The sequence below is a fragment of the Histomonas meleagridis genome (assembly GCF_020186115.1).
Source record: "Histomonas meleagridis strain 2922-C6/04-10x chromosome Unknown contig_91, whole genome shotgun sequence".
Taxonomy (NCBI): Eukaryota; Parabasalia; order Tritrichomonadida; family Dientamoebidae; genus Histomonas; species Histomonas meleagridis.
The window spans coordinates 64201-84175 of record NW_027150924.1 but is presented as its reverse complement, the minus strand read 5'-3'; the positions used below and the strand labels follow the sequence as shown (position 1 = coordinate 84175).

At 29.4% G+C, this 19975-nt stretch overlaps 7 protein-coding genes across 7 annotated transcripts; 5 read left to right on the top strand and 2 right to left on the bottom strand.

Moving 5' to 3' along the window:
* Nucleotides 1-371: 371 nt before the first annotated feature.
* On the top strand, nucleotides 372-1907 carry GO595_009618 (Inositol-3-phosphate synthase; the record flags this gene model as incomplete). The annotated part of the gene is made up of 1 exon (XM_067923324.1): nucleotides 372-1907. The coding sequence occupies one exon, from the start codon at nucleotides 372-374 to the stop codon at nucleotides 1905-1907; it is 1536 nt and encodes a 511-aa protein (XP_067770239.1).
* Nucleotides 1908-2395: 488 nt separating this feature from the next.
* Nucleotides 2396-2926, top strand: GO595_009617 (uncharacterized protein; the record flags this gene model as incomplete). The annotated part of the gene is made up of 1 exon (XM_067923322.1): nucleotides 2396-2926. The coding sequence occupies one exon, from the start codon at nucleotides 2396-2398 to the stop codon at nucleotides 2924-2926; it is 531 nt and encodes a 176-aa protein (XP_067770238.1).
* Nucleotides 2927-3116: 190 nt separating this feature from the next.
* On the top strand, nucleotides 3117-3683 carry GO595_009616 (ras-related protein Rab-5C; the record flags this gene model as incomplete). Its single annotated transcript, XM_067923321.1, has 1 exon — nucleotides 3117-3683. The coding sequence occupies one exon, from the start codon at nucleotides 3117-3119 to the stop codon at nucleotides 3681-3683; it is 567 nt and encodes a 188-aa protein (XP_067770237.1).
* Nucleotides 3684-3793: 110 nt separating this feature from the next.
* On the top strand, nucleotides 3794-4468 carry GO595_009615 (GYF domain containing protein; the record flags this gene model as incomplete). The annotated part of the gene is made up of 1 exon (XM_067923320.1): nucleotides 3794-4468. The coding sequence occupies one exon, from the start codon at nucleotides 3794-3796 to the stop codon at nucleotides 4466-4468; it is 675 nt and encodes a 224-aa protein (XP_067770236.1).
* Nucleotides 4469-6331: 1863 nt separating this feature from the next.
* On the top strand, nucleotides 6332-8185 carry GO595_009614 (CAP domain-containing protein; the record flags this gene model as incomplete). Its single annotated transcript, XM_067923319.1, has 1 exon — nucleotides 6332-8185. The coding sequence occupies one exon, from the start codon at nucleotides 6332-6334 to the stop codon at nucleotides 8183-8185; it is 1854 nt and encodes a 617-aa protein (XP_067770235.1).
* Nucleotides 8186-16217: 8032 nt separating this feature from the next.
* GO595_009613 (stress-induced protein) lies at nucleotides 16218-17783 on the bottom strand (the record flags this gene model as incomplete). The annotated part of the gene is made up of 1 exon (XM_067923318.1): nucleotides 16218-17783. One exon carries the CDS (start codon nucleotides 17781-17783, stop codon nucleotides 16218-16220), a length of 1566 nt encoding a protein of 521 aa, XP_067770234.1.
* A 580-nt stretch (nucleotides 17784-18363) lies between these two features.
* On the bottom strand, nucleotides 18364-19752 carry GO595_009612 (Transmembrane 9 superfamily member 9; the record flags this gene model as incomplete). Its single annotated transcript, XM_067923317.1, has 1 exon — nucleotides 18364-19752. The coding sequence occupies one exon, from the start codon at nucleotides 19750-19752 to the stop codon at nucleotides 18364-18366; it is 1389 nt and encodes a 462-aa protein (XP_067770233.1).
* Nucleotides 19753-19975: the final 223 nt, after the last annotated feature.

Sequence of the window (19975 nt, the reverse complement as noted above, 5' to 3'; positions counted from 1 at the left end):
GCGCCCATTTCACTTTTTGTGTTACGATCGCAACAACGTTTACTTACTTTCTTTTGCGATTAAAAATGTTTATCCCAAAATATATAATATTTTAGGAATCAAACATAAGTAAATCATTATCTTTTATTAATATTCTTTTTCATATAATAAGTAGTGATAAGTAGTTTTTCTTCTATTTTGTCTCAATGGAAAAATCCAGAAAAACTTTGTGAGTTAACTCAAAAAAAAATTTGAGAGCGTTTTGGACAATTAAAAATTCTACAGACTGAAAATCAAATCCCATTTTCTGGGGGAAAACACGGTTAGATTTAATTTGAATCACCACCAAAACATAAATTCAATGGATCGATCGGTTATGGCCTCACTTATTTATGCTTGCGTCTGAGTTCTCAGTCCAAACATCAAATGTCACCCAAGAAGGCGATGTCATGATTTCTAATTATGACTATCATACACAAAAAGTTACCACATCTGCTGATGGCAAAGCCGTGATTGAACCAATCACAAAGAAATTCCAATTTAAGACAATCACTAAGGTTCCAAAAACTGGTGTCATGATTGTCGGTCTTGGTGGTAACAATGGTACAACATTAACTGCTGGTGTTTTAGCCAACAGGCATAAATTGTCATGGGAAACAAAGCGTGGCATACAATCAGCCAATTACTATGGTTCATTAACTCAATGTTCCACAACATATTTGGGTGATGATCAAAATGGCAAGCAAGTTGTTGCTGCATTCAAGGATCTTCTTCCAATGGTATCACCAAATGACTTAGTCATTTCTGGTTGGGACATTAGTGATGCCGACATGCTCACTGCTGTCAAGCGTGCACATGTTATGGAACCAGGTTTAATCCATCAAATCGAAGATGAATTAAAGGCAATGAAACCACTTCCAGCTGCCTTTGATCTTTCCTTTGTTGCACCCAACCAGAAAGAGCGTGCTAACAATACCTTAAAAGGTACCAAACAAGAAGTACTTGATCAGCTCCGCAAGCAAATGCGTGATTTCAAGTCTCAAAACAATCTCGAGCAAGTCATCATTTTATGGTCTGCTAACACTGAGCGTTATTCCGAGATCACACCTGGCGTTCATGATACACCAGAAAATCTTCTTAAAGCCGTTGCAGAAGGACATCCAGAAATATCTCCATCCACATTATACGCATTAGCAGCCATTGAAGAAGGCTTTCCATACATTAATGGATCTCCACAAAATACTTTTGTACCAGGTCTTATTCAATATGCCGTTCAAAAGAAAGCGATTATCATGGGCGATGATTTCAAGACAGGTCAAACCAAGTTTAAGACAGTTGTTTCTGATTTCTTAATTTCATCAGGACTTAAACTTACAGCAGTTACATCATATAACCATTTAGGTAATAATGATGGGCTTAACTTATCATTCGAAGCTTGCTTTAGATCAAAGCAAATCTCAAAGGCATCCGTCATTGATGATATGGTCACACTTAACCCGATCTTATATGCGCCAGGAGAACATCCGGACCACATCGTTGTCATCAAATACGTAAAAAGCGTTGGCGATTCTAAACGTGCTCTTGATGAGTATGACTCAAAGATCTTCTGCGGTGGTGAAAATATAATTTCATGCCACAACACATGCGAAGATTCATTACTCGCTGCACCATTAATGTTGGATCTCGTCGTATTAATGGAATTGTGCACAAGAATTTACATCAAAGATGAAACAATGAAAGACTTCGAACACTTTCATAGTGTTATGTCAGTGCTTTCATTCTTATTAAAGGCTCCTCAAGTACCACCCGGTACTCCAGTTATTAACTCATTGTTCCAACAAAGAGCCTGCATCGAAAACATACTTAGAGCTTGCAGAGGCCTTCAACCAATCAATCACATGCACTTAGAATACAAAATGCCTAAATAAAAGAACTTGAAATTAGTCCAAAAACTTTTTTTCCATTCACAATTTTCGTGTTCCAAATGATCGTTTTGTAATACGTATTACCAATTGAGCACAAAATGATAATTATCAATTGCCAAAATGTTTTGATCTGGCGTTCTTGTCTTTGGCCAAATCTTCAAACAAAACTGTTCATTGAAAATTGTGTATGATCAGAATTTTGAGTATTTGAAGATTTTGGGTTTAGAAATTTTAAAATTGATATAATTCCTTCTTGAGGATATAAATCTTATTAGATTCCTACTAACTATGAAAACCTTTTTCTCTATAAAAGTTGTTCGCATTTATATTTTCCCAATTCTAAGGCATACTTGAAAAACTTGTTCGTAAAACGAGTCTGAGAAGGAACAACGAACGTTAAAAAGTGTTTGATTTTTTGAGTTGTTTATTTGGCAAAATTTCATAAAAGCGATAATTTACGGTCTTGAATTCAAAAGCTTTGACCAGAAAAAATGGCTGAAATCCCAAATGATGATTCCGTAGTTAAAGTGCACATTTCAATTAATCATGAAAACGAAACCCTGTCTGTTGATTTCCCTTTCAGTAAGAAATTTGACAACATAGACAATGTTGTTGCAGATTTAATTGATACTTTATCCATCCCTGATATAGACCCAAATGCTATTAAAGCAATGATAGAAGCACAAGTTTATAAGACAGCACCAGCAAGTACTGGACCAAGTTTCGAACCAATTACCGACGTATTTGCTTCTGGAAATGCATCAATTTTATCTCTTGAAGATTCAGATTCAGACGATGACGATATAAATGACAGTGAATATTTATCTCTTCTTCAACAACAGAAAAAAGAAATGCAAGATCTGAACATTCGACAATACAATGAAAAGAAAGCGCTTGCACAAAGGATAGCTGCTGCAACAATGAATGCCAATCAATTTAGGCAAATGGCACCTTCACCCGAGAAGAAGGATAACAATAATAATAACAATAATAATAATTGTGATGATTTAATTGTTTTTTAAAAATGCTCCTTCATTTATTTTTTTCTTATAAAAAATCTTTATTTATGTAGTAAACAAATATAACTAACCAACAAAAGTTTTTTATTAATAAAAAGAAGATGTGATGTGGGTAATTGAATATTCAATTAAAATTAGGGCGCCCCTTTTGCTTTCTGGGAGAAAAACGGTTTGTAACGACAAAAATATAAAAATGACCAAATCCCCAGAGTACAAAGTAATTATTGTAGGAGACTCAGCTGTTGGGAAAACAAGTATTGTTATGAGATATCATAGGGACACTTACTTTGATGATCATCAAGCAACAGTTGGAGCATCATTCATAACAAAATCAATAGAAACAAAAAATGGTAAAATTAATATTAACATATGGGACACAGCAGGACAAGAAAAATACAGAAGTTTGGTACCAATGTATTCAAGAAATGCTTCGGCAGCAATAATAGTTTTTGATTTATCTGATCCTACAAGCTTCGAAAACATGAAATTTTGGTTAGATGAAGTTAGGCAAAATGTACCTAATGATTGTATAATTGTTATTGTTGGGAATAAAAATGATTTACCGATTGCAATACCAAAAGATGAAGCTTTTGCTTGGGCAAAATCAAACAACCTACAAATGGTCTTTGTTTCTGCTAAAGAAGGAATTGGAATTAATGAGCTATTCCAAACAGTTGCTGAATTAATCTCAACATCCAAAAGAATTAGACCTATTACTGAATTAGAGCCAATAGAATCAAATGGAAATAAGTGTTGTTAGTTTCAGTAATTTGAAAAAACGAAAGATTATTAACAATGATTATTTTTTAGCTTTGCGAATAAACATTTTTATGTCAATTAAATTGAAAGAAAATAGAACTGACACAAATAATGAGCATGTTTTCTTCCCTTCGAGATGGAGATGATTCTAGTGATAGCTCTAGTGCCGACACAAGTGATAAAGATAAACTACAATATACTATTGAAGAAATCCTTGATTTATATGAATCTTCAAAAAAGACATCACCTCCTGCAGATTTGATGAAATACCAAAATGTATTTGAAAATGAGCCACAAAAACCAGAGAGTATGACTTTTACTCCGCCAAAAACAGAAATAAATTCAACAATTTATTTAAATCCTTCTGGAAAACAATCCACAAGAAGACCACAAATGCAGTCCCAAAAGAACTCTCGTAGATGGTCTGGTGAATCCCCAAACAATGAATTATTACCAAATGATTCAGATATGAGTTCAATGACATTTTGGAATTACAAAGACCCAATGGATCAAATTGTTGGGCCATACCCATCCTCCGTTATGCGAGAATGGCTTAACAAAAGATATATTGACAGTTCTTTATTAATACAAAAAGCGGATTCAAATGACCACAATTTCCAACCAATATCAGTCGTATTTCCAGATATTAGTAAAGCCTTCTGTGAAGAGAAGACTAACATCAACAATTCAAGTAATTCTGATACGACACAACAGAAAAAGCAAACAACATTGTTTTCATTTTCTCTTTCAGATGATACTTTAGATTTAACTGATATAACTATTTAAATAAACTAAACTTTTCGTTTTCTTATTTAGCTAATTTTTATTTAATGAAATTTTTCATTATCTACTGTACTAGATTTTAAGCTGAAGTAATAACTATAATAATTTGTATCTCATATGATAATGATTTTGTTCACGTAAATGAATGATCTTTGAATTTTCATCTGAATGTAATATTATTTACATTTAAACCATTCATAATGTTGTTTATACGTGAAATAATATTTAAGGAAAAAATGTGATATGAAAACTATTGTTTATTATTAGTTTTGCTTCTTTTATCGATCAGCATCTATTTCTTCATCATATTTTCCTTCACTGTTTTGTTTGATATTTCTCTTACTAATTACAAAAAAGACCATTAAAACAGCGATTACAATAGTATTTTTGATTGTTTGAAGAAGTTATCATAAGAAAAAGTGGAATTTATTAATGTTCAGTGATTACTGTATCTAATAAGTCTTGATATGCAAAATTTCAAATTGTTGTTACTGAAGATAGAATTTCAAAACTTGTTAATGAAGTACAATAACAAAATGCAAAATTTCCAATCGTTGTTATGTTTTTTACAATCATTACAGTCAATAATGAGATGTAAAAGATTGAGCGCAAATTGCATACTTGTTCGAACAAGTTAAAATCTAAAATTTTTGAATTTTTATCAACCCATTTTAAATATATTTATTCTTCATATTGTCAAAAGATATATAATTAATTGATAAAACTTACATATAGAATGTATATTTTGATTTCAATATTCTTATAATGTGATCAATTTTATAAATTACTTTATATCAATTTTATATGAAATGAGCACAAGATGATATTATATTATTTAAATCATTAGAGAAATAGATGCATTTATATAAATTTAGCAAATATTTCTAATTTCTCTACAAAACTGAATGTAAATATTTTCATTAATTTTATGAAGAATCGTAAAAATTTGATTATATCTTTTTATATTTTGAAATTCTTAGAAGAATTACTCGAATTTTAGGATCTTCTAAAAATCATATAATATGAATTTCAAACAAATTTTTTTAATGATTTTCTTCGATAATTTTTAATGTATTTTTAAATAAAATTCAAAAACTGGGTAATTTAGAATAATAATTATTTTCCAATAGAAAATTATTTCCTCCAATGTATAATGTTCATTTTTGAGAAACAATCAGAGTAAGAAATCTTATAATTTTGCAGTCAAATTATTAGATGATTATAAGAATTTTTCATATAATTATAATAATATAAAATTCAATATATAAACAAGAAGATAATAAAGTGTTAAGGAAAATTGTGTGTCAGGTTTGCAAAAAACAATATCAATTAGTATAAAATCAAACAACTATTAAATATTTTGGTAAGTTAAATAAATTAAAATATAACTCTAATATATTTGAAGATACGCCTTAATGTAGATTTAGAAATCTATCATTAAGATAAAGTTTAAGTTTTGAGTTCAAAAATTTTGTAATTACCAACTATCATTAAAAATGATATTTTATGCAATAATCAAACCACCCTTCATTGTTCTAAAGATTAATATAATCAAAATCTAAAAATATTGATAATTCGTTGAGAAAAATTTGTGTGAAATAAGATTGGAGTGCTCCACAGTTCTTTACAGACAACCTTAAATTAAGTCCCACTTTTTGAGCCTAATTCTATATTAGACCGAAAAGTGCTTATTTTACAACCAAATGCAAACTGTTAACCTAACTTTTTTGAGGGAATTACACAGTTTTCCAGTGTATCGTTTGACAGAACTGACAACAATTGAGGCAAAACAACGCAAATTTCACAATGTTTTTGTTTTCTTTCTTCTCCTTTATTAATGCCTTCACTCCTGATCATTTTCAGGAAATGCAAAAGAGAACAGATGAAGAGGTGTGTTCTATGATGAAATCACAATACATTGCTCAATCAGGGTGGACATGGATTGCACCATCTGATCCTAATTCATGTGATCTTGGCATTATGAACCCAGTAGCTGTCGATGATACTGAACGCCGCACCAATTTTTATCGGAACTTAGTAGGTCTTCCTTCTATTACTTATAATCGAGCTGATAAGCAAATATCAGCTCAAAGAGGATCTATGGCAATGTCACTAAATGATGAGTATGGCCATTATATAACATGTGCAAAAGATCTTTGTTGTCTTGAAGATGGTGTTAAAGCACTTCAACAATCGAACATTAACAAAGGTAGTGTTACTCCACAGCATTCTATAGATGCCTTTATCCAAGATAAAGGTGCAAATAACTTAGAAGTTGGACATCGTTCATGGATATTCTATCCAACTTTAGCTGAAAGCGCCGTTGGTTTTTATGATGTTTATACCACTCAAACCGTAATAGGTGTTGAATACAATTATTCTGTTAAGCGAGATTATATAGCATATCCACCTCCAGGACCAGTTCCATTACGATTAATTTATCCACGTATTTCATTATCAGCTAAATTCGGAGTATCTTTCCCTGATGATACTACGGGCGTTGTTACATGTGATGGTTCTGTTCTTTCCACAAATCAGATATATTTAGATTCCGAAAAAATTGTCTTAGAGATTCAAGACATGACAAAAATTGATGTTGGGACACGTTGCAAAGTCTCTGTTTCATTTTCCAATGATCAAATTGAATATGAATTTTGGGCAATTAATTGCTTCCCCAACTATGCCTGCTCATGTTATTACTCTAATTCTGAAGATTGGTGTTCGAAGGAATGTAGTGTAATGACATATCAACGCTCACTTAATAATTTTTGTGATCAAATTGAAAGTGACGAAATCAATATATTATTAACCCGATACGCAGATTCACCTGGTGAATCAAGTTTACCATACATTAGTCCTGCTACTTTACTCAAGAAGAACCATTTAATTCGAACAGAAGATGAATCGCCATTATATATAAACAATATCAATGAAAATGAAATTAATGATGAACGTACGTTAACAAAACTTTATCATTTGCCATTAGGCTTCAAGAACGTATATAATGTTAATTTATGGGATCTTGAATTAAAAGAAATCAAATTAATTGGCGATAAAACACCAAAGAATTTAACGATCAAAAACAATTTAATTACCGATACAAAATCGTTAAAGGAAATTCAATCGTTTTCAATAGCAAAGAAAATTATTATCAAAAATTGTGAAATAACCGAAGTCGAGTTTCAAAACGATAAGATTCTTATCAATGGAGCTGAAGTTATTAGAAATAATTTTGAAGATATTGAAATACAACCAACAGTGAATAAATTTAACATAATAATTTCAACAAATTCTATGCCAAATGTTAACATCATAAAAGAAAATGTTGAAGTTTCATATGTGTTAAATGGCGTTAATTGGGAAAATGTTGAAAATAAATCAAATCTGAAAATTAATGGAGTTCCGTTAAATGAAGAAGAAGGTGAAACAACTGCTATAACGACTCAAAGAACAACAACTGTAACATCTCAAGCAACAACAACTATAACATCTCAAGCAACAACAGCTGTAACATCTCAAGCAACAACAAGTGGCGGTGAGCAAAACACCGGTGGACAAGATGCTGACGAGCAAAATACGCCAGTTACAGAAAGCGTCGGATTTATCATCGGAATGATAGTGCTGGCTGTTGTTGTAGTAGCTGCCATAGTGGCTGCTGTAATTGTTGTTGTCAGAAAGAAATCAAAGAAATTAAGTTCAGATGATAACCCAGAACTGTAACTAGTAAATATTTAATGGACCATATGTTTTACAAATAATAAATTGAGTATAGTAACCCTCAAATAAAACAATTTAAAGAAGAATTTGTGTTTACAAAATTCTCGAAATAAATTTGATAAAAGACGGACTTACACAAAAAGTAAATTTACTGGGGATGCAGAGCGTGGCTTCCAATTCAGAGGAAACCTCTCAATTTTTCAATTAATTCAATTTTCAATGAACGATGATTATGAATTTTGAATGTCTCTGAAATTTCTTAATGCTATCAATTTACTTTCTTCACAAAAAGTCATTCAGAAAAATGTCTATCGAGAAGGTGAATATCCACTTTTGCTTACTTGGCATGCATCTAACGTTCGCCGATGAGACAGTAAAATCAGGTCATACAACTAATTACGTGAATGTGTAAGAGTTGCAATTACGTGAATGTGTAAGAGTTGCACCTAACGTTCGCCGATGAGTAATACCCACACGTATTTGATGATTTAAGATAATGTTAAATTCGTTGGCGCAAAGAATATCAATTTGATTACGTTCATCGAATGTACTCGTAAGTGGATAAAGACATAAAATGAGTGGAAGCGCTTTTGATAAGATTTCTGTTTCAACACCTGAAAAATAAATGCGTCTCATAAATTTCTCCGGTTCTTTAAGTTTACCTGTGGAATTATCGAAAAAAGATTCGAATTCATTAAGTGTAATACGTGAGTGTGTATAATATTGTGAAATGGTGGAATTAATTTAGGAAAATAAAAGTTTATTATATGTGTTAGAAAGAATGGAATATGGATAAGATGATGTAAGAGATCATGAGTTGAGATATCTTTGAAAAAATTAAGATAAAACGTTTGGATATTTATCCATAAGGTGTTTAAATCATTAACATCGAAAACTTCAATTGGAATATCAGGCGAAGATTGGATATTGGGCTCATTGGGTCCATCGCAAAAACGAATAGAGTATGGCTTTTCATAAGTTGGAACACCTATGCCAAAATATAGAAGTTTTTCTATAAATACAGAAACAAGAAATAATTGGTCTCCAGTAAAAATAAAATTTCGAGACTGTGAAGAATCTTTGAGAGTTAATGTTATTGAAAATGGATTTTCAGAAAGAGTAAGAAAATCAAATGACTGATGTGAAGTTGTAAATGACCCATAAGAATTGAACTCATTTGCGTGAAAATCTTCTTTTTCATCATCAGAAATATTAAGATAATAAGAATTATTATCACTAAAAATTTTCCAATAAATTTTGGTTCAATTATCTTGAACTACAATTTAAGTGATCCTTTGTTTGTTTTGTTTTCTGTTGTTATTTCTTTTAATGGTCCAATTACACAAAGAGTCTTGTGCATGTCTATAGATAACGATACGTCTTTTTGATTATTTTATTTTTGAGGTAAACGTTCATTTGAAGAACGCATAAATTACCGGTTTTGACAAACTATGGTTGATTTATAAATCTTTTGAATATCTTTAAAAATTAATTAGCTTATATTTAAATATTAGACAATTTTATCTAATTGTTTATTCACCTAAATTTAGTCCATATATTTTTGGAGTTTTGAGGCAAATCATTCGTGCTTATGAAATAATTTGACTATTTCTGTATAACCATTTCTAGATGCAATCATAAGTGCTGTCTCAAATAATTTAAATAATTTCCAAATATTATTTTGGAATATCAAATTATTAGAATAAATACTATCTTTAGCATTAATATCAATTCCTTCTTGTTCAAGAAGTAATTTAACTATTTCTGTATGACCATATCGAGATGCTAACATAAGTGCTGTATAAAATAATTTAAACAATTTCTAAATATTATTTACAAATATAAAATTATTAAAATAAATATTAAATAATACAAATAAATATCTATAGCATTAATATTAATTCCTTCTTGTTCAAGAAGTAATTTAACTATTTCTGTATGACCATATTCAGATGCTTTCATAAGTGCTGTTTTAAATAATTTAAATAATTTCCAAATATTATTTAAAAATACAGAATTATTAAAATAAATCCAAAATAAAACAAATAAATATCTTTAGCATTAATATCAATTCCTTCTTGTTCAAGAAGTAATTTAACTATTTCTGTATAACCAAACCAAGATGCTAATATAAGAGCTGTTCGAGGTCATAACAATAAATCTTAAAAATGATTTTGAAATCCAAAGATTTTTAAATAAGTTTTAAATGAAATAAATAATTATCTTTTTTATTGATATCAATTCCATTTTGCGCTAGAAGTAATTTAACTATCTCTAAATTACCTTTTTCTGATGCAATAATAAGAGCTGTTTGAAATATTTTAAATAACTTCCAAATATTAAGTCGAAATCATGAAAGCAAATAATAAAAAAATACGTCAGGATCATTGATATCAATTAAATTTTGCTCAAGAAGCAATTTAACTATTTCTATATGCCCATGTTCAGAAGCAACCATTAATGCATTTTTACCAAACAAATCAAAAAAACATGAAGTATAAAATAATAATATAATATTTTTATAAACTTTGAAAAAAACAAAATAATATCTTTATCATCAATCTCAGTCTCATCATTTTCTAAAAGTATCTTTTCCACTTCAATATTACCATTTTTAGATGCCATAATTAAAGCTGTTTCACCAAATTAAATAAAAAAACATCATATAATATTAAAATACTTTAAACAAAATAAAAAAATATTCATTGCATTAACATTAATTCCTTCTTGTTCAAGAAGTAATTTAACCAATCCAATATGACCATATTTAGATGCAATTATAAGTGGAGTATAAATTAATTTAAGTAAATTCCAAATAAAAATTTTCAATTCGAAAATATTAAATCAAATGCTTCCATAGTTAATATCAATTCCTTTTTGTTCAAGAAGTAATTTCATTAACTCTAAATTTCCTGATTCTGATGCACAAGCTAAAATATTTTTTGGAAGTTTATAATCATACATGAAATATTTCATGAGAAAAATATTACCTGTTGTTGCTGTTTCATTAACAATATTTAAATCAAATTTTGACTTTTTCTTTTCTAATAATGAAACAAACAAAGAATAATTATCATTTTTAATACATTTAATTTCTAATTGAGTAAGTTCTTTAGCTTTAATCACTTTTTTCTTATAAAAATAATCAAAGAGATTATTCCTATGAAATTCTAAAGCAATTTCATGAACTTGTTTAAAATTACAATTATTTTGTTCACATAAATGAATTATCTCTATATTCCCACCTGCTACTGCGTATTTATTTACATTATTTAATTTGGAACCATTCATAAGCAAATATTTAAAACATTTAATCGATCCGAAAAATGCTGCATAATGAATTAATGAAACATCACTATCATTAATAAAAGAAAACGATTCATAAATTGATGGTTCAATAATTTGATTATAATCGAAATCATCTTGTGATGATATTTCTTGAAGTTTATCAATATCATCGTTACGAATTGCTTTAATGATAGATATAGGATTAATACCTTCTTTAATAAGTTGTTTGTGTAGTTTCCAGTTGTCTTTTTTAAGATCTTCAATATTTTTAAAGAAATTTAAAACTGGTGTTTCAAAAATATTCAATTGATTGATTTTAGATTCAGTAAAATAATGGGCAAAATATAATGTATTTTTTGATTGAATTACGTTAGAAGAAATGTATTTTTCTTCAATCATGTTTTCTAAAAAATAAAAGGATTCTTGCGAATTTAATTGAAGAAGAAAATGTGTAAAAACTTCAATTATATCATAATTTTCTTGAATTGATTCTTCTTTTGACTTGATTGCATTTATGAATAATAAATATATTCTGATATCTTTCTTTTGAACTATAAAAGATCTATATATTAAACGTGAAATGATCAAATTATATGAATATGGTAAATTAATATCAAATAAATTCATAATACTTTCAACTTTTGGCTCAATATTATCTTCATTTAAGTCAAAGACAATTGACTCGATGTCTTTTAATAATAAAATAAGATTATTTTTTTGATTCAAATGATTCATAAATATTTAGCGATATTTGAATTAACGGCTTCTTTTAATTCAATAGTTTATTATTAAAGTGTTGTTAAGCCTTTCATTTTTACAGTTTTCATGAAGACTTTGTGTATTTTTACATTCAATTTTGTGTTAAGATATAAGTAAACCATTAAATTATTTCATTAGTTTTTTGTTGTATTATTTTGTGTAAGCAAATCATTTTCGTCATAAGTTTCAAGCTTCACAAAGAAACTTATAATGATTCTGTATGTTCTAGTTGTATGAAAACAAATCTCACAAATTATTCCAATTACATAAAAAAAAAAGATATTTAAGAATATTGAAATAGATACCTTGCACCAAACAAAGAGGCATTAACAACAAACTTACCGATAATGATGAAAGTGAGCAATTCAAAATTACAATTCATATACCAAAAAGCGAGAATAATAATTCAGAGAGTGCTATAATTTTAAATCAAAATAAAAACAATCAAAAAATACTTGCATTGGACCAAACCATTATTATCATGGTTGAAAATGCAGATATTATCAATACTAGGGATCGGTTTGGTGTTAGTATTAGCAATTCAATCAGCAGTGATATGTGGAGAAATGTGGAGTGCATTTATCTCTCCAACGAAATACAAACAAATAATGGAAAAATAAAAATTAACTTTTATGCGTTTTTGGGAGTTACTCTTGTATTTTCTAAAAATAAGCAGAATGTTTGAGTAATTTTTTGTTTCAAATTGATGTTCTGAATTTTCATATTTTATACAAAAAATGACACTTTTGTATGAAAAAATCTCCAATTAACAGATTTCCTTCGAATACTCATCAAAAAGCACCCATATTAAAACCTAAAATAGCAACAAACAAGGGCCAAAGATTACCTATGGTTAACTTAAGAAAATCATATTCAAAAAAGAACACAGATCCACTACAAACACTTGAAAATATTATTTTTAAATTAACGGAGGCTAATATTCAATCATCATCTCAATCTGCATTTGTATTTTTTGACAATAATTTTCCTTATTCATTTAATTATCTAATTAGTATATTAATTTATAGTGCATTTATATCACAAAAATATAAAATAATAATATACTTAAATTTTTTAAAACATATTGAAGTAAAAGAAAAAAATATTCATAGTTATCCAATATTTTATGTTTTTAAGAGCTATTTAGTTAAGTTAAAATCACAAGAATCATGTTATTTACTTTCAAAAATGATTGAACATGAACTCATTCAACCAGATTTCATTGAAGAAAAGAAATCATTATATTTTGCAAATTATTATACAAAAGAAGAGATTCAGAAATGTAAATATAAATTTTATGAACAATTTTTTCTGATCTTTGAAGAACTTTCAAAAAATGATTGGGAACTTCATAAGAAATATGTTAAAGAAGGACATAATCCGAATGAAATAGCGCAAATAATTCGAAAAGATGAAATCGAAAAACTTCAAGAAATATCATCACAAACAAATTTTGATTACAATCAAATAATCGAACCATCACTTTATGAAAGATATTCTTTTATTAATGAAGAAAATGTTACATTAATTGATTATGCAGCATTTTTTGGATCAGTTAAATGTTTTAAATATTTACTTATGAATGGTGCAAAAGTAGAAAATGCAGGTAAATATGCAATTGCAGGCGGAAATGAAGAAATTATTCATTTATGTGAACAAAATCATTCAACATTTGATGATTCATGTGAAACTGCGATTATTTTCCATAAAAATGATATATTTAAATATCTTTATGAAAACAAAAACAACATAATTAAAGATTTATCAGATTTAGGAATTATCTCCCTAAAACATAGTAACTTCAAAACATTTATATTTTTAAACTCAATTGGCTTTGAAGTTTTTAACATCAGTTTAATGTTTCAAAAATATTGTTGGAATTCATTATGTTATCTTAACACAGCACTTATGTATGCATCTTCAAATGGTTATCCAGCAATAGTAAAACTTCTTCTAGAGCAAAAAAGAATTGATATTAATGTCAAAAATATTCGTTAGTCTAATTTAAAATTAATTTTAATTATATGATATTTTATTTTAATATTTGGAAATTATTTTATTTTCTTAAAACTGCACTAATTTGTGCATCAGAAGAAGATTACACAGAAATAGTTAAATTACTTCTTGACGCCCATCAAGTTAAAAAAATAATGTCAAATTAAAAAATGCTTTTTTGCTTATTTTATAATAGTGTATATTCATCTTAATTTTCAATTCTTTTTAAGGAATTCAAATATACTATAGGGGGTCCAAAAAGTTCTGACCCCACCCCCTTTTTTCGATGAATAAAAAATATATATTTTTTTAATTAACTTTTATTTATGGTAGTACTCTCCATGATTCTTAATCACCCATTCAAGTCTTTTTATCCATGCTTCAAACACCATTTGAAGCTCTTCAAAAGTGACACCGTCGAATATGCGTATAATTTCATTTTCTAAATCTTCTTCTGAATTTATCTCCACACCCTTTAGGTTTTCCTTTGCCATTCCAAGAATCCAAAAATCACATGGACTTAGATCTGGTGAATGAGGTGGGTGAGGAATTCTATTAATTTTTTCTTCTTTTAATTTTTTAGCAACAAGTGATCCATTATGTATAGGGGAGTTATCCATATGAATCTTTATATTTTTTAAAGGTGGTTGTTTTTTGTCATGATCAACATTTTCGTGAAATTGTGGTATTATATAATTAATAAAATATTGCTGATTAAATTTGTAATTAGATGGTAATGCATCAATGCAAAGCATTTTCGTCCCATTGAAGAAAATTGTGAACATTTTTTTTTTGGATAGAATTTTCTTAGAGACTATCGGTGGCACCATATCACGTGATTCTGCATACATTTTTTTATGTTCATATTCATAAAAGAACCACGACTCGTCACCAGTCATAATTGTATTAAAAAAGTTTTCTCTAGCTTTGATTAATATCTTTAAAATTTCTTTGGGATACTCAACCCTTTTTTCCTTATCGTCTTCCGATAGCATATGGGGGATCCACCTTCTTCGATACTTTTTTAAACCAAGGTCGTTAATTAAAACTGATTTAATAGCAGTAGGAAAATGATCTAGAACTGATGCAATATATTTTGCTGATAAGAATGGTTGTTCTTCAAGCATTTCTCGAATTTGATCCGCTACATTAATTGTAGGCCTTCCGCTCCTTGGTAAATTATTGCAACTTAGGTCACCTGAAGAAAATTTTTTACACCATCGTTTAACGCTTGAAAGTGATATATCAGTTTCAGGAAGAGCAGTATTTATTTCTTTGTAAATTGACCGATATCCCATTCCTTGTAGAAGATAATATTTAACAACAATTTTGAGCTCCGACTTTTCCATTAAATTTTGTGGTGGAAAAAGTGGCGTTTTTGAGTCGGGAGAAAAAATTCAATCACTTATAATTCAACAAGTGTACAAAATTTTTAAATAACAACAAAATACACATCGAGTTCATTCATTGTAGTTTTTATTTATATAAAGTTCATTTTTATGGATCAAGTAGATGTCGAAAAAAGGGGGTGGGGTCAGGACTTTTTAAACCCCCTATATTTCATTAAGAACTTATACAAGTTGCAACTTCTAAACAGTATTCTAAAGTTGTTAAAATTACTCAAAGATATCTCAACCAAAATAAGTAAAAATGTATATAATAAAAAGAATTTTATTTACATAACATCATTCTGTTTTTAAAATTTTCAGATTTAAAAATCTTTATAACTGAGTTGAGATCAAATAATTTCCTTGTATACATATGATTTTTAATTGTAGAGTTCATTTTAATATTATTATTTATTGCAATAAATAATTATATCAAAAAATTATCATTGAGAAAATATTTTTAGTGGAGTACAATATACTTAACAATTATAATAATAAAAAAATGAATTTGATTTCTTCATTTCATTGACAATATTATCATTATTTAAAGGAACGAAGTTTCTATTTCTTGTTCACATATTATTCAAAAAAATAAAATTATTTACTTATTGATTTTGGAAGTTCATTAATTCCTCAAATTGTTCTTGATTATTAATCAGTTCCAACACTTTCTCATTAACAATTGGTGGAGTTTTTGCATCGACATATCTTAAACATGGGACCAAATCCCATACATTATCATCTCCCTTTATCAAAAATGCAAATATTAAACCCGTTTTTTGCTGTTGATTTGATAATGGCAAATACATTAATTCGAAATGAGTTCTTGCATCCATTATCCTCAGAAAACCGCCAGAAATGCGGTTAAACGGGACACCCCCAAACGATGTGACGGTTATTGCCAACAGTTTTGCTTCTTCTGGAAGTTCTTGAAGTTTTATGGTGATAACTTCGTCATCGCCATCGCCTTTACCAGTCAGGTTATCACCAGAGTGCCTTACAATGCCTTTCAAAACTTTCAAGCTCGAATAACAACATTTGGCAATGTCTTTGAATTTGCCATCATCTAACTTCTTGTAGATGATACATGAACCATCAAGATCAGTGACAGTATCCCACCCAAGGCCAACAGCAATAGAAGTCGGAAATTGAACATGATGGAAATCAACAGCTGAAGATAACGAAACTGTTGTGCCATGATATAGGGTAAGACGACGCCAAAATGGTTTGTTTTCATCAATGGAATGACCTATGTTTTTGAAAAGCTCTTCAATGTTATCATTTGGAGAACTCAAAACATTTGCATCAACATATGATATAACACCCTTCTTTAGTTCCATGTTTACAGGAAATGTAGAGGTAGTGTCCTTTGTTATGCTAATTGTGCATGATTTCATGATCTTAAAGGAATTTTGGTAATCGAATATAATCATATTTTTCTTCTTGGTCTCATTTGCGGCTACAAAATGAAGGGATACATCGCCTTCGTACTCAGAAGATTTGGCCGTAAATACAAAAATTTCATTTGCTTTTTTCATATTCTTAAGAACAAACTTGTAAACATTTGTATAGCCTGTGGGACCATAATGTGCTGCGTTTTCTGAAGGGTAGAAAAATGGCTGTTTGCTGTTTGATAAAGGCATAAGTTTAACGCAAAATTCTGAATTTTCATAATTGAATACAGAAAGTTGAACTGGACTAACTCCTTTGGAAGAGGCCACTGGGGATGAATATGTAAGGTAAGCATATATAACATTATATTTTTTGATGTTTTGATCTGATGGAAAGTTTTGGGTTGGAAGACGATACTTAATAGTTATGCTTGGAGGGCCTTTGGTTCCTTTCTTTACACTAACGGGAAGCTTAAGTTCTTTATCATTATTTTCAACTTTGAAAAATGAGTTAACAGTTCCAAGATAATCGTCACTGGAAAAACGGTCATAATCATATATTTCTAAATCCAGATCATCGACACAAACAAATGGAATGCGTAATGGTTTGGAATAGTCGCCATCCCATACTGGATCCAATGTTTTGAATTTGATTTCTGTTTTTGTTAACAAATATTCAACTCCGAATGCCTTGGACTGTACGTTTGTGTATGGGTCAGAAAGGCCATTAGGATCAGCGCTTGGTAGATTTTCAGCAGAAGAAACCCACAAATCGATCATTTTCTGTTTCTGGTTAAAAAACGCTTCACATGCATTGAATTAACGTTTCTGTTGCAAGCGGAAACGATCATTTTTCACATAAAATCCGATGGTTTTTTGACTTAACCTCACCAATAAAATCTGGTGGTTGGGTGACACCAAATCCAACTTTTTGAATGGTATTTCTGTTAAAAACGATCAAAAGTAGTCACCATTTTCGAACATCAGTTTAGTCATTCTATCGGTCTTATCGAGACGGTTAATGCGTTCAATTTTGGAAAATATAAATATAAGAAAACAAACAAACAAATAAACTCTTCCAAAATCCTTATCTAAAACATCCTTTTTTGTGTATAACATAAGTTGTGCCCTAACAAATGTGTTATTATATATCTATTCCTATAGTAACTGATATGAAAAAAATTCGTGAGATCCAGAAATAATAAAAACATTATTCTTTGCACAGTTGACACCATTTTTTTGAAGACATGAATAACGAGCTAATATTCGCCCAATAAATATAATGATAATAAACAATTTCTAACATTGAATTTCTTTAATAAGTTTATTGATTTCTGCTGTATCTGTACAATATTTCGTTTTATTCCATTTTTAAGGAATTATATATTCTTTTTATGAAGAAGAAAGATCCAATGAACGAGAAAGCGCCGCATACCAATGCCAATGCTCCTGCGTAAATGGCGTTTATTCCTATGTATATCATTAGTGAGTTGCTATCTAATGGAACATAACTTTTGATACAATACACAATTGCGTATAACATAAAATATATTCCAACAGAAGCTCCAGATGCAAATGAAGGCCACCACCATCTGTAGTCTTCCTTGGAGAGCAAGAAAAATGTCAACATAATTCCCAAATCAATTGATTGCAAAATACAAAGAATGATTCCGAGAACAACGCAAAGACCTGTAATGGAAATGCTTTGGTAGTTCCATACGATCTCGAAGAAAACAGATACGTCGATGTATATAAGTGAAAATACAAATGCAGATCCAATAATGATAATTATATTTCGCTTAAAAATAGTATTGGATGGTGGAATTTGACGTGGTAATTGATTTACTTTTTGCGAAAGTTCAAATGGCTTCGATTTAAGACCAAGTAACGAACCAATAAAATAGAAAAGTGAATCAGTGAAAAAGTAGATAATAACCGTCGAAACCGGGAACGATACAGATGATGAAAGTGTTTTCATGCGAAGAGAAAAGGCGAAAAAGATAAGCGTAACAATACCACTAAGGCCAAAAGAAGATTTCAGTATAACAGATTTCCACCCAGTGGTGCCAATTGTCTTGAACATCTTTGATGAAATAAATCCAGCAAAAAAGGCCGAAAGAACAAAAGAATTCATAAACGCCGTAAGAACCGAACTGAATTGAGTGCCAGCAATGTGTAAGACGATTTGGATAATGGTTAATATTATCGAGAAAAATATCTGAATTCCCCACCCAAAGAAGGTCGTGAGACGCGCAGAATTGTTGGGCGAACGAAAGACATCACCATGAATAAGCTTCCACTCGAATCCTTCGTATTCATCGAAATCAGTATCAACTTCAGAATTCTCAGTATAAGTGACCCAAGAGACCATAAGAATAGGTATAGCTATAGAAAGAATAACTGAAAGAAGTGTTTGGTAACATAGTTTTGGTGAAATTTCTTTTTTAATGAATCTCTGATTTCTGATTGTATCTGTTGATGGAATAGAATCGTCAAAAAGAATAGAATAAGAGTAACTGATTTCTTCACCGTCTTCAAGAGCAACTGGTGTATTGGATTTCATTGTTGGCTTGGCGGATATAACATCAAAACCATTGATTGTGGTTTCACCTGTCAATGATGATAAATGAATAAGAAAACTAAGATCAGAATTGATGTAATGTTTCCCATTTATGGAAAAACCAATACTGACACCTGGAATCAATTTGTGATTATCTGAATTTGTTGAGCATGAAAGATTATCAAACATAAAATTGAAGTAATACCCATCATCAATAAGCTTTGTAAGATAAGAAATTTGTTTTTCATCATATTTCTTGGTACAAACTGTAGTAAAATATTTCCTTTCTCCTAATTTAAATGTATATGGAGTTGAATGAATACTTTCTCCAGTAATTATTTCTCCAATAGTTTTTTTTTCTCCTTCAATTCCTTGTGGCATGCAAAAAACATCATTATCATAATAGTGATAT